The sequence below is a fragment of the Gavia stellata genome, unplaced genomic scaffold (assembly GCF_030936135.1).
Source record: "Gavia stellata isolate bGavSte3 unplaced genomic scaffold, bGavSte3.hap2 HAP2_SCAFFOLD_42, whole genome shotgun sequence".
NCBI classification, from domain to species: Eukaryota; Metazoa; Chordata; class Aves; order Gaviiformes; family Gaviidae; genus Gavia; species Gavia stellata.
Genome location: NW_026776913.1, coordinates 58946 through 73164, shown reverse-complemented (window position 1 = coordinate 73164; position 14219 = coordinate 58946). Strand labels below are relative to the sequence as shown.

Genomic DNA, 14219 nt, shown 5'->3' with positions numbered 1-14219 from the left:
TATCTCCCCTCCGACACAGCCGAGCCCTCCAATGAACTTCTCCAGTTCAATTCATGACCATATATGAGGGATGGCTCCGCTGCAAATGTCACGTCACTGTGGTGGTGGGACATCACAGGACAGGACCGGTTGTAGTGGGGGAAATGCATTTTTTCACCCCTTGAACCCTGCTGTGTGGACCAGGAGCACTGAGCATCTCCTATGTTGGGCACATCCAAGAGCCCAAGGCGCGAGTGTCCAGCCATCCCCCTGCCATGGGAACCGCAGGGCTGGGACTGCACTGAGGGCTGTGTCAGGAAGGGAAGGGAACAGCCCCTGCCCCTGCTACAGACCCCGCTGCACTGGGAGCAGCAGCTGCGAAAGGGCCTTAGCCCAGGCCAGAGCCCCATGCCAGGAATGCTGGCTCGCCTGTCCCTCCCTGGAGAGCCCCATGGAAGGTCCCTTCAAATGAGCTGGAGCTGGGATGTGTCCCTGTCCTGGCAGCAGACATGCAGCCCGCAGGCTCACATGCATCCCTGACTCTTGGCATGTCACTGAGGGGCCGTTATTCCCCGCGGGTGGCTCCGGAGCTGCAGCCTGCAGGTGCACAAACCACAGCCCACGTGGCCTCGCAGCGCTCCCCGCGCTCCCCCCCATCACGCCCAGGCAGGAAGTCTGTGGTTTCCCCCTGGCGCCGTGCCCTGGCACATCCCTGCGGTGCCCCCGAGCCACCCCCACCCCGACTGCTCCAGCCAGGGCTGCAGGGGCTGCTCCTTCGGCCTCGCAGGCATGGGGCCGGGCAGCTCCTGTCCCCCGTGATGCCCTTGTGACAGCACACGGCTGCTCTGCACCGAGCCCCGATGGCCATGGGCTGCCACTGGTGACGTGACCTCATACCCTCCTACTGCCACTGCTGTGTGCGCCTGGGTTATAGTGATGGTGACCTCATACCCTCCTACTGCCACTGCTGTGTGCGCCTGGGTTATAGTGATGGTGACCTCATATTCTCCTACTGCCACTGCTGTGTGCTCATGGGTTATAGTGATGGTGACCTCACACCCCTCCTACTGCCACCGCTGTGTGCTCATGGGTTATACCTCCCCCATGGCATCCCTGTAATGAAATGGGATCTCCCCAGAGCACTGGGGAGATTAGCAGCAGTCATCCCCATCCAGCTGGAGCTGCTTCCCTCCCTGACCAGCAAGGCCAGTGTGGAGTCACTGGTGGCCCCAGGCACCACAGCCAAATAGCTCTGCAGAGCAGCACCACGAACTCAGGGCCCTGGGAAGATATTGGGGAGCCATATGAGTTTGCTGCTGTCCCTTGGTCTCTGTGCCCAGCACATGCCCTTGAGACAGCCTCCTCCACCCCATGCGCTGGCCCTTACCCCAAAGTCACGCCCAGTCCTCGTTCCCCATACCAGCCATTTCCAGCCCTGGCCATTCACCGTGGACCAGGTGAAGGCTGATCTTTGAAATATGATCAGCTCCATCCTCTTGCTGGGCTCAGTGTCTGCACTGGGGGAACAGCCAGACCTGCATGGGCTCCCACATGCCCAGACCCTGGCAGGCCCCAGAGCAGGGCTGAGCCCCAGTGCCCTGCACCACAGCTCGTAGTACCTCCCCTCCCATGCCATCGTCCTCACTCACGAGCACCACCAAGTGCATTACTCCCTGACCAGGTATGCAGAGGAGCTGCTGGAGGGCTTCTCTGCTCACCCCTTCTGCCTCAAACTCTACCTTGGTGCCAGCCCACAGGCACTGCCACATTCCCTCTGTGTGAGGTGCTGGGTGTCTCCACATGACCTCCTCTGAGCCCACGCAGGGACCCCCAGGGTGTAGCTCTGCTTGGAGCTGGCCACCAATGCTTGGCTGTGCAGTCGCAGGGGATCTCAATGAGGCCACACTTGGAGAGAAGGTTGTGATTGTCCATGGTCAGAGTAGGCATGAGGATCTGCCTGGCAGTCAGGAAGGGCAGAAGAGGACAAGAGACAATGAGGACAAGAAGCTAGAAGGGAAATTTCAACTGAGGTTTAAGAAAACAACCAGTCACTTTCATAGTTGATTAGCACAGAGTGTGGGGCTCAGAGGTTTTCAAAACTCAAGTGGAAAAGCACTGACCAACGTGATCCTACTGACAAGCTCTCCCTGCTCAGAGCACATCGTAGCACTAGACACCTCCATTGGTTCCTTCTGACCCTTCTTGGCAGTATCTCTGGAGATTGCCTAGCCTAGTCTAGAGCAGGTTGCCCAATACAGGGTCCAGCTGGGTTTTGAGTATCTCCATGGATGGAGACTCCACAACCTCTCTGGATAACCTGTTGCAGTGATCAACCACCCTCACAGTAGAAAAGTGTTTTCTTGTGTTGAGATGGAAGTTCCTGTGCTTCAGATTCTACCCATTGTCTGTCACTGGGCAGCATGGAGAAGAGTCTGGCTCCCTGATCTTCGTTCCCTGCCATTGGGTATCGATACACATTGATGAGATCTCCATGAACCTTCCCTTCTTCAGGCTAAAAAGTCCCAGCTCTCTCAGCCTCTCCTTGTGAGAGATGCTTGTGTGCCTTCATCATATTTGTGGCCCTTTGCTGGACTCACTCCAGTAAGTGCATGTCTCTTTCGCTGGGCATCCCAGCACTGGACATAGCACTCCAGATGTGGCCTCACCAGTGCTGACTAGAGGGGCAGGACCACCTCTCTCGACCTGCTGGCCAAGCTCTCCTGAATGCAGCCCAGGAGGCTGTAGGTCTGCTTTGCCACACAGCCACACTGCTGGCTCGTGGCCAGCTTGGTTTCCACCAGGACCCCCTGATCCTTCTCTAGAAACGTGCTTTCCAGCCAGTCAGCCCCCAGCCTGTACTGGGCCATGGAGTTATTCCTGCCCACGGGCAGGTCTTTGTGTTTCCCTTTGTTGAACTTCATGAGGTTCCTCTCTAGCCAGTTCACCAGCCTGCCCAGGTCCTTCTGAGCGGCAGTGCAACCAGCCGGTGTATCAGCCACTCCTCCCAATTTTGTATCATCCACAAACTTGCTCAGGATGCGTTTGGTCCCATCATCCAGGACTGTAATGAAAAGTTGAATAGAATGGGACCCAGTAACAACCCCTTTGCAACACCACTGCTGATTATCCTCCAGCTGGACTTTGTGCCACTGGACACAACCCTCTGGGACCAGCCATTCCATCAGTTTCCAGTCCACCTCCTTTTCCACTTATCTAGACCATATTTGCTCAGCTTGTCTATAGGGGTATAATGGGAGACAGGCTGACAGCTCCCTGCATCCTCCTCCTTGCCCTGCTTCAAGATAGGTTTTACCTTTGTTTTCTTCTAGCCCTCAGGACCCTCACTCAGTCACCATGACCTTGCACACATGGTTTCAAGTGGCCTACAATGACGTCAGCCAGCTTCCTCAGCACTCATGAGAGCATCCTCTCAGGTCCCAAGGACTTACGCATGTGCAGTTTGCTTAAACGTTCCCTAACCTGAGACTCCTGCACCAAGAGAAAGTCTTCCTTGCTCCTTGCTTCTGGTCTTGGGTGCCTGGGATTCCTGAAGGTTGGTCTTACCAGTAAACTCAGAGAGGAAAAGGCATGGAGTACCTTGGCCCTTTCTGTGCTCTCTGTCACTAGGGTCTCTGCCCCATCTAGCAGTAGGCCTGCATTTTCCCAAGCCTTCCTCTTGCTCCTGGAATGTTGTTGAATCCTTTGTTGAGGCCTTTCACATCCAGGCTGAATTACCAGATTGAACTCGAGATGGACGTTGACTTTCCTAACACCCTCTCTGAATGCTCAGCAGGTTCTTGGTGCCCTCCAGAACCCTCCTGGGTGTCTTGTGCCCTGCTGTGCTGCTCCTCGGGCAGATGCCTGACTGGCTAATGCCCCCCATGAGGACCAAGGTCTGTGAACGAGAGGCTTCTACTTGTCTGAAGAAGGCCTCATCTGCTGCTTCTTCCGAATACGGTTGGTCCACAGCAGACACCGACTACGTTACCCACGTTGGTCTGCCCACTTATCCTGCTCCATCAGCTCTCATCTGGCTCATCGTCTGTCACAAGCAGAGCTCCATGCTTTCCTGCTGCTCGCCCACATACAGGGCAACTTCCCCTCCTCACTGACCTGCCCCGTCCTTCCTCAAGAGCCTGCATCCAGCCATGGCCACATTCCAGTGGTGTGAGCTGTCTGACTGTGTCTCTGGTATCTAAGTCAGATTACAGCTCAGGAACTGCCCACAGACTCCAAATTCCTCCTGTTTGCTCCCCTCTCTGTGTGCATTCCTGGACAGGCACAGCAGAGGTGTGCCCAGCCATGCTGATGTCCCTGCTCAGATTGAGGGCTACTTGGCAGGTGTCCATAAGCAGCCCTGCTTGTACCCTTTGCTTCACCTCCAACTTCCTTTTTCCCTGATTCCCCCATCCCAAGTTCTTCCCTTTGGTCATCCTCAATGCCTCTCATACAAGAAGCCCACCTCTGTTTTCACTTTACCCACTGGCCCTGGCTTTGCTTGCCTGTTGCTCTCCTTTGGTGTTTCTGGGATGGCTGCCTTGGGAATTCTTACCTTGGTCAGCAAGTCCATTAAACTAGTACCTCCTTTTATGATCCATCATGTCCTTCAGTTCCTCATGCTGTCGTCTTGTTCGAGGCACCACAGGACAGGGTGAGCCACCTACACGCACCCATTAACAGCTGACACAATGAAGCTTCAGTTCTGGGGGACCTCGAGAAACTCTGAGATTTCTCCAAGAGAAAGCTCACCAAGCTTTACAAGGAGAAGTGGCCAGTTCTGCATCAGGGCATGTATCAGGGCAAGCTTGGAGCTGATGGCTGAGGAGTGTCCCTATGGAGAAGGCCATGGTCACTACAAGGGATGCTCTAGGAGCCAGTGGAGCATGCTGGGCACGAATAAGGCCAGCTGCATATGGGGCTGAATTAGGAGGAGCGTGGCGACCCAGACAAGGGCAGTTACCTCCCTCCTTGACTCAGCACTGGTGTGGCCACATCCAAAATAATGTGTCCTGGTGTGGGGCTCCATGTTCTGCAGGAGTGGGGAGGAACTGGAGAAGGTCCAGAGGACGTCTGCCAAGATGGGGTGAAGGGGCTGAATCACGTGACTCGTGCAGAGAGGCTGAGGGACCTGGGCTGCTTTGGCCTCATGACATAGAGGCCAGAGCAATGTTGGAGTAGCCTGCAACTACTTGAAAAGTGGTTTCAGAGAGGATGAAGCTTTTCTTTGTAGAGGAAGAGGCATGAGAAAGGAAAAGCTTTGGAGGCTGAGACTAGACATGAGAGAAAATGAAATGTCACTTGAAGGGTTATGCCATGGTGCAACAAGAGGTCACCGGGGCTGGCGGTGTTTGTCTGTGATCAGCCCATGGCTTTCTGTTTCAAAGAGAGACATCGGTACAGGCAGGGACCTGTGAGGGTGACAGCAAGGTGGGGAAGCGGATAGTGGGTCTACAGCCTGCAGGGAAACAGGTGCAAGTGTGGGACAGTGTAGGGCATCCTGTGGTGGAGATGGCCAACAACGATAGCCGTGCAAGAAATGGTTTAGACAGAGAGATAGGAAGAGATAGGTAGAAACGCAATTAAGGAGCTGATTAAAGAATTAACATGACTTCAGAAAGATGGGGCAAGTTTCTAACTCCCTGACGCTCAAAGCAGCAACCAGATGGGTGGACGGTATTTGAATGAACAAAGAGCAAGGGGAGTGGGAAATCTGGCCAGCAATGGGAAGGGCAAATGTCCCAATACATCTGCTGAAAAGATGCCCTTAGACATGGTCATTTAACCAGGAGAGGTAGGAACACCTGAAAGATGAGGGACATTAAATATGCAACGTAATATAATAGATAGAGTAGTCGTAATGCAAGTACAGGAGATGACTATTTTTTCTCCTATGATCAATGCAATTCCTGCAAATTCCCATTCTGACATGGTGTGAAAACATTGCCATTATATTAGAAGTACTCCATTGTTTCAGCTGATGAAAATGTGTTTATATATGTTTTTTTAATGTTGCAGATTTGTTCATCTTTCCAGGCAGACCTTGTCTGTCTGACCATAAAATATCCAGGGCCACTTTTAGAGACCTGAGTGTACCTGAGGTTTTGCACGGGACTGGCAGCTATCAGACAGGATGTGTGGGAGAGCAGAGCTTCTCGGGAGCTACAGTTTCAGGCTGGGCAGGGGGTGTCCAGGGCATCTGTACTGGCAGGAGGTGCCTGTGTCCCCATAGCTGAAGGCATTTGTGTCTTACATCTAAACCCAGTTCTGGAAAAAACCTTCCTTTTAAAAAAAAAAAAAAGAACAAGGACACAAATTCCCCCCATTGACCAGTATATTAAAACACAAGAAAATAAAACAATGAAGATTTTAAAAGCTGAAAAGTGTTTTTAAACATTTTCTTTGCTTTGCATCTTCATGTTTAGTTCTTTGCTTTATTTTTATTGACATTTTCTAAACATGTCTCTTATCAGGCTGGCAGCATTTTAAAAAAGGTCATTTTGTGTCTTGCACATGTTACAAATCTGTAATATAAAAACTCATCTACACAGTGTATGTAGGTGAGCAGGCACTTCTTTATTGCAGTGCTGGACGCACAGGAGATCGCTCCACCTCGTGTGCGTGCTTAGTTTCTCTGCTACAAAAGTTATATACAATCAAAGTATACATATTCATCATATTTCCAAGAAACAATTAACATATTCATACAATTTCCAAGAACTCATTAATATATGTAAATGCTCGTGACGCATGCGCCTTCAGGTATACAGGTGGTGGTCTAAAGGTCCTCTGGTGGTCGGCCATAGTCTTCCTCATGGTGTCCTTTAGTTGAAGCCAATCTTTGCGCATGCTCAGGTTGGTTGCAAAATCCCATTCTTGGAATCTTCTTTAGTTTTCCCCAGTTTACTGACCAGGCCTACAACTTATCATTCTCTTGACAAGCAAATTCTACCTCTTCACAATGCTACATTGTTCAACAGTTAGTTTATGAATAAATCACAGATAAATCATACCTAGTTACCTTCATACAAAATATATATGTAATTTAATTTTTATTAATCGCTCTTTGGACTATACTATTCTATCAATATCCATACTTAAAATAATCAATGGTTATTTCTATTAATATCTATTGATCGGCATTCTTGATATTCAAATCAAGATGGGAAAGGTAAGGAATTTTCCAAGCAGCATCATTGGTGCATATCAGGTCACATGGTCACAGGACTCAAGCAAGACTTTTCTATTCAATTCTTCATTGTTCCATCTCGTTACTATTAGTTCCTTAGAATGGAACAGTGACTCCCTGGTGAGGTTCCTATGGTTATTGTTTCTAACTTCACAATCCTAACTTATGCATTTGTATCTTATTATTTCATTATTATTTCATTATTTCATTTATTAATCAAATTTAACCTTTCTATATGATCATATTTTGATTATTTTAAAAAAATCAGAGTATTTACAACACACAGAGCCCTGTGCCCCCAAGACAGTTCCTGCTCAGGACTGTCAATGATACCCCTCAGTCTTTGCAGAGAGAGAGTCACACGGTGGTCTTGACGTCTCTTTGCTGGCTTAGATGTTAGTTTAGGTGGTCACATGCAGCAAAGGAAGATTCTTGCCCCATAAACATTTGCTCTGCTGCTGTCAGAAAAAGGGCCTGACATTATAGGATCAATTCAAGTTGGAAGGGACCTTGGGAGTTCTGCAGTCCAACCTGCCAGAAAAAAGTGTCCGACCAGGTTGTTTAAGGCTTGGTCCAGTCAGAGTTTGAAAACCTCCAGGGACGGAGTCTGCACAGCATCTCTGTGTGACCTGCTCCAACGCTTGGCTCAGCTCATGGTGAAATAGACTTCCCTTATCTCCAGGCTTAATCTCTCCTCTTTCACCTCCCACCCACAGTCTATTGTCCTCCGGCCATGCACCATGGTGTAAAGCCTCTTCCTCTATTCTCTAGAATGTTTTTGTAGGCACTGGCAGGCAGCAATGAGGTCCCTCTCAGCCTTCCTTTCTCCAGGCTGGACTAGCTCAGCTCCCTCAGCCTCTCCTCATGGGAAAGGTGCTCCAGTCCCTGACCATCCTGGAGGTCCTTTGTTTCAAGCAAAGTGATTCAAGCTCTGAGCCCAGCAGGAGAATGGAGATGGACAGACAGGAAAATTCACCTGTAAACTTGGGGTGTGCTGCCAGTGTTGGAAACAGCCAGCGAGAAAGGCTGAGGGGTTACAAATGCCCTGGGCCACCTTCCCCAACTCTCCATGCCTCCAAAAGCACAGAGCAGCCTCATCCCTCCCGCGGCTGCAAGTCTCAGCTGCCTTCCACGAGCCCTGGTTCTGCACCACCAACCCCCTCGCGTGAGTCCGCACCCTGCATGGTCCAACAGCTCAGCTAACTTTAGTGTGTTCTTCTCCCGAGCACTTTCAAGCCCAGCCCAGTCCCTCTCTGGCTCTCCCCATCACTTCCCACCTCCCACCCATCTCTCCCCTACCCAGCCCAGAAAAGCAGCCCATTCTGGGCTGACCCCACGGCAGTGCCCACTGATGGGTGCTGCAAAGCTCTGCGCACTCAACCCCCCAGCCCCAGCCCCTCTGGAAGTCGCTGTAACTCCTGGGGGACAGAGAGGTGTCTCAGCCTTCCCATCAGCTCCAGGGCTGAGGGCCAGCCATGGCATGAGGAGACAGAGGCCAGTGTCTCCCTGTGTCCCCTGCTCCTGTCTCCAAGACATCCTTGTCGTCCAATGCCAGCAAGACCCTCTGTGCCAGTCCCTCTCCCGGGAAAAGACTCCTGGCCCAGGGGCTCCTCAGGCTGCTCCGGCTGCCCCAGCAATAGAGAAGCCTGCCCCGAGCTGGTGCATGCAGAAATAGGTTTCTCTTGGTGATTTATTCCCCCCCCCCTCCGGAAGCACAGAGTTGCTCCTTTGCTCTTGTCCAGGGATGTCCCTGCCCCCAGAGAGCCTTTTCCCAAGGAATTGTGTCCGTGCTGGCCTGGCTGGCCTCTCTTGCCCCCTTGCTGTGCTCCCCACAGGACCCCAAGCTGGCAGTGGTGCTCTGCAGAGCGAGCAGGCTGTGGTGCCTGCAAGCCATGCGGAGCCAGTCCCAGGCAGATCCCTGTGGATCATTCACCATCTCCCGGGACACTGGGAACCCACAGGTGAAGGCTCATCCCAGGCCCATTCCCTAACACGTTGCCCCATGCCCTTCTCCCCTGAGCCCATGGAGAGCCCAAGCAAAGCAGCATGACCTCGTAAGGGCAATTTCTTCAACCTGACCTCAGCTTTGGAAGAACCCAACCACCAGACACCGGCAATGAGGAAATCCCCTTTTATTACGGAGACACGACACGGGAGGCTGTACCATTGTGCCAGAAACATGCAAACAGGCCTCTGGGTCAGACGGGCTGGGTTCGTGCCTCTGGTGGAGTGGAGTGGATGCAGCCATTCCTGGATAAACATTGTTATCACACATAAAATGCCCAAAGCACAGGAGGTTCCAAGGTGGATTTGAATGACTTGTAAAGAGACACGGGCAGGTTAATGCTTCTGAGAGACTACTGACAGAATCAGCTTCTTCAGTGTGACCTTCAGCTCCTGGTTCCTCATGCTGTAGATGAGGGGGTTCACTGCTGGAGGCACCACTGAGTACAGAACTGCCACCACCAGGTCCAGGGATGGGGAGGAGATGGAGGGGGGCTTCAGGTAGGCAAACATGGCAGTAGTGATAAACAGGGAGACCACGACCATATGAGGGAGGCACGTGGAAAAGGCTTTATGCCGTCCCTGCTCAGAGGGGATCCTCAGCACAGCCCTCAAGATCTGCACATAGGACAGCACAATGAAAACAAAACACCCAAAGTCCACAAAGATACTAACCACAATAAGCCCAACCTCCCTGAGGTAGGCATCTGAGCAGGAGAGCTTGAGGATCTGTGGGATTTCACAGAAGAACTGGTCCACAGCATTGCCTTGGCAGAGTGGTAGTGAAAATGTATTGGCTGTGTGCAGCACAGCATTGAGCAACCCACTGCCCCAGGCAGCTGCTGCCATGTGGACACAAGCTCTGCTGCCCAGGAGGGACCCGTAGTGCAGGGGTTTGCAGATGGCAATGTAGCGGTCATAGGCCATGATGGTCAGAAGAAAATATTCACCTACCATTGAGAAGGGAAAGAAAAAGACTTGGGCAGCACATCCTGCAAAGGAGATGGCCCTGGTGTCCCAGAGGGAATTGGCCATGGCTTTGGGGACAGTGGTGGAGAGGGAGCCCAGGTCAAGCAGTGAGAGGTTGAGGAGGAAGAAGTACATGGGGCTGTGGAGGTGGTGGTCGCAGGCTATGGCGGTGATGATGAGGCCATTGGCCAGGAGGGCAGCCAGGTAGATGCCCAGGAAGAGGCAGAAGTGCAAGAGCTGCAGTTCCCGCGTGTCTGCGAATGCCAGGAGGAGGAACTGGGTGATGGAGCTGCTGTTGGACATTTGCTGCCTCTGGGCATGGGGACCTGTGCAAGGAAGAAAAGTCATTGAGAAGCTAGGGGAGACTTTTCTGAGCAAAACCAAAGCAATTTCCTTCAGACCCTCCCCTTGCTACACACCCTGCTCCCCTGATTTACTTTTCTAGGAGACCTTCCTTCAGCTCCATGGCTGAAGCACTGGTTTGGTGCTGCCTGAATATGCTGTGAGAAGTGGGCTGCTGAGGTTTCAGCCCTGTTCTGCAGCAGTGAGTTCACGGGAACGGTGGAAGCAGGGGCCAGTCCTGGTGTTCAAATATGTCAGATGAAACCACCCCTAATGCAGAAGAGCTTGTCAGCATCTGCATTCCCAGTGCTAAGGAACGAGGTTGGCAGAAAGCAGACTGAAAGTTTTCTCTTTGTTTTTAAATTCCCCCATCTTGTTTGAGGATGGTTTTGGGATTTCAGAAACCCTCAGTATTTCTGTTGCATGCAGTGAGAACACAGTGAAAGCAAGAGGATTGCCTTTGGGTTAGAGCAGAGCGAGGGGAGCTGGTCTGTCCGTCAGTCTGAGATGCCCTGGGTTTGCGTCTTTCTGAGACTGAGGGCGATCCCACTGCTTTGTTTCTGTGAAAAGCCCCCAGACACTGCTGAGAGCGGAGGGATCCACTGCAGACCATTAAATGTCTCACTCTTTCTCGACGTCTCAGCAACCCATTTCTAGCCAAGGACACACACGGCTTATTTCACCAACCCAACAGCATTTCCTTGGTCATAACATCTCTGTGCTTATCCATGGTGCTTTCAGATAATACAAAGATTTGGGACAGATTTGCATCCTGGAGGGCAGCTCACAGCATGAAGGATACCTCAAGGAGATACCTATGTTTTTCATGATGGAGTCTCACTAAGGGAAAAATAGCTCATTCCCCAGCCCCACAGACTGCACTGTCCACAGCCTCACAGGTGTGAGGAAAGCTGGGACCCTTGTTCCCATGGACACACTTGCATGGAAGGACGCACAAGATCAGTGTGTGACTCTGCAGATGAAACTCCCATCCCCAGAGAGCCTGACAGCAAGAACGAAGAATCCGAGTTCACATCCCTGATATCATCCCTGGGAGAAGGCAGTCCTGTCCCTCTGATGGTGCAGCAGGAAATACCTGCTCTGGAGCACATTTTCCTCCTCCAGAGGAAAACCCTCCCAAAAGATCCCATAGTCTGTGGGGTGTAAAAGCTTTTGGAGAGTCATGTAGGAACCGCAAATCCATTCCCCTTCAGCCAGATACTTACCGTGTCAAGGGCTGTGAAAACATCTTTCCAAGTGAGCTCTCAGCATCCTCCCATTCCAGACTGCCTTTAACCTCTCTCTGCCTTGATCCTCTCCCCTCGGTGCCTGCAGGCAGTGCCCTCAGCCCTGCTGTGCTCTGCAGAGGAGCTGCTCCTGGCCAGAGCTGTCTCTCCTCAGCGCTGCCCGCTTGCCATGAGCTCCCTCCATCCCAGGAGCCCGGCCCAGCTCAGCAGCAGAGGAGCAGCCCAAGGTGGCACTTTCTCTGCCCCTCGGGACTCCCCCCAGGGGTCCCTGGGGCTCCAGGGGAACCTGCTGTGAAACAGGATGGAGCAATCACTGAGGTTCCCTCCCGCAGCTGGGGAGAGACACTTCTTCCCAGCACTGACATTTCCCTGCTGAGAGACAGAGTCACACGCAAATATCAACTTTTCTTGGCCCATCTTTAGACAGGACAGCCAGACAGGGACAGGCAGGGATCTCCTTTACCCCTGCTGAGCGAAGGGATGCAGCTGAGCCCGACAAGGCATCTCATCCTGGGTTTGGAGTGCTGGGGCTGGAAGGGCACTCAGCTCCCTCCCATGCACACCACAGACCCACAGCAGGTGGGATTCCTCCTGCCGCCCTTCAGGTGGACACACAATAGGCACCTGCATGTGAGCTCCTGCTCTCAGCTCCCATGGTAATTAATGGAGCTGGAGGCCAGGAGTGAGCTGTTCAGATGCAGTTGTCTGGTGACATCTGAGGTGCCAGAGGTGGTCAAAGATATGTGCCGGTAATAGAGACAGATTGAAGGTACGTGCAGGCTGATGTAGAGACAGGCCAACATCTGGGGCATCTTCTTGGAGGCTCTTGGGAATTTCCTTTGGCCAACTGAAAGGACAGCTGCTGCCCAAATTAAGGGCAACTGAACCTGTCCCTACTCGTTATGTTCAGGTCAGCCTATAGAGATATTCATAGGATGGAATGCAGTCGTATGCCATAGGGAGAGCTCAGTCTCTTTCTTCCTCTCCTCCATGTGTTGGATTCACTAGACCTTCACTGACTGTATTGGCAGGTGTCTCGTGTTCATCCCCACATTGTGGTACAGAATTCAAGGCAGCTGCTCAATGTAATGTTCAAATCCAGGCCCACAGAGCTACATGAGATGCCAGGGCTGGCAAGAAAATCACAGGACCAACAGGAAAGCAATTCCCATTCAGGGTGGGTGCGTGACAAGACACCGCAGGCGGCATTGCAGACAATGCAATTTGGTGCCTGTGTGCCATTGCTGTTGCCATCACTCAGAGGTATTGGTCATCAGATGTCATCAGAGAGGCAACGTCTGTCCCTTCTCTGCCCAATAGCTGCAGGCATTGCGTGAACACAAAGCACATCACACAGGGATCTTTATTCACTCCCATGATGATACAGTCCAGGAACAGAAGAATCCTTTTCTCAGTGTGCTTGCGCACATCTTGTCTTCATGGACCGCATCCTCCAAGCACAGCAGTTGTCCATACCAAAACTCAATTGAAACCCAAAAAAGAATTCAAGGGCACCTAGATGAGCTGTTGCTACTTCAGAAAGAGTTAAGGAAGAGACAGAGAGACTGTGGAACAACTGCAAAGATTAGTAAGAGTAGGTGTAGATAGATCCGAGATGCTCTGTGTCCCCTTTGCCTCAGTTTCCACCATTAAAGGTCTCCCAGGCCTTTGTGCTTTGAGGCAGAGCTCTGGAGGAGAACAACCAGCTGTGAATGGGGATGAAGCCAGGGGTTACCTGAGCAAACTGCACACCTACCAGTCCATTGGACCGTAGGGGCTGCATCCAAGTGTGCTGGGAGAGTTCTTCACCAGTAGATCCTGGTCCATGATGATCCCAGTAAGGAAGGTACTCACACTCTGTGAGGTACCATTTAAAATGCTGTGAGGGCGAGGATTATAAGGAAAGAAGAGTATAGGTAATCTTTGATCCACTTAGGTGGTGGGATGCCTAGGTGGTGTAACATCAGATGGGACTCCCAGCCATGTGCAGCACACCATGCAGAGCCCGTCCAGAGAAGACAGTCTCCTGTTTTGGTCAATCAAACTCATACTGTATTCCCTTAGGAGGAAACGACTCTCTTCCTCTTCTCCACAGTCAGTCAGAAATGATGTTCTCATGAGACCTTCCTGCTGCATTGTCAGACAGAGACAAGGCCATGCAGGTGCCGTGATGGCCAGTACCGCGTGGGAGCTGCCTGCAGGCTGCACTGTGACAAGGAGCTGCTGAGGTTGTCCTGTGCCCAAGGGATCTCTTCAGCACAGTACAGGTGTGGAGGCCACGCTGTACACGCAGCACAGCGCAGCACTGCACTAACTGTTCGATTCACAATGGTCTTCTGGTCAGGACCAGTGATCAGGTTTCCCTGTGAGAAGTCTGCACTCCACCCCGGTGCCACGGCTGAGGTGCTGCAGCCCAAAGGTGCATGGCCAGGAGGAGCTGGAGCACAGGCAGGAGGAGCTGAAGCCCCAGGACGTGTCACTCTACTGTGATG

General features: G+C 52.0%; 1 protein-coding gene across 1 annotated transcript; it reads right to left on the bottom strand.

Moving 5' to 3' along the window:
* Nucleotides 1–9505: 9505 nt before the first annotated feature.
* On the bottom strand, nucleotides 9506–10441 carry LOC132321390 (olfactory receptor 14A16-like). The gene has a single exon (XM_059834887.1). The coding sequence runs from the start codon at nucleotides 10439–10441 to the stop codon at nucleotides 9506–9508; it is 936 nt and encodes a 311-aa protein (XP_059690870.1).
* Nucleotides 10442–14219: the final 3778 nt, after the last annotated feature.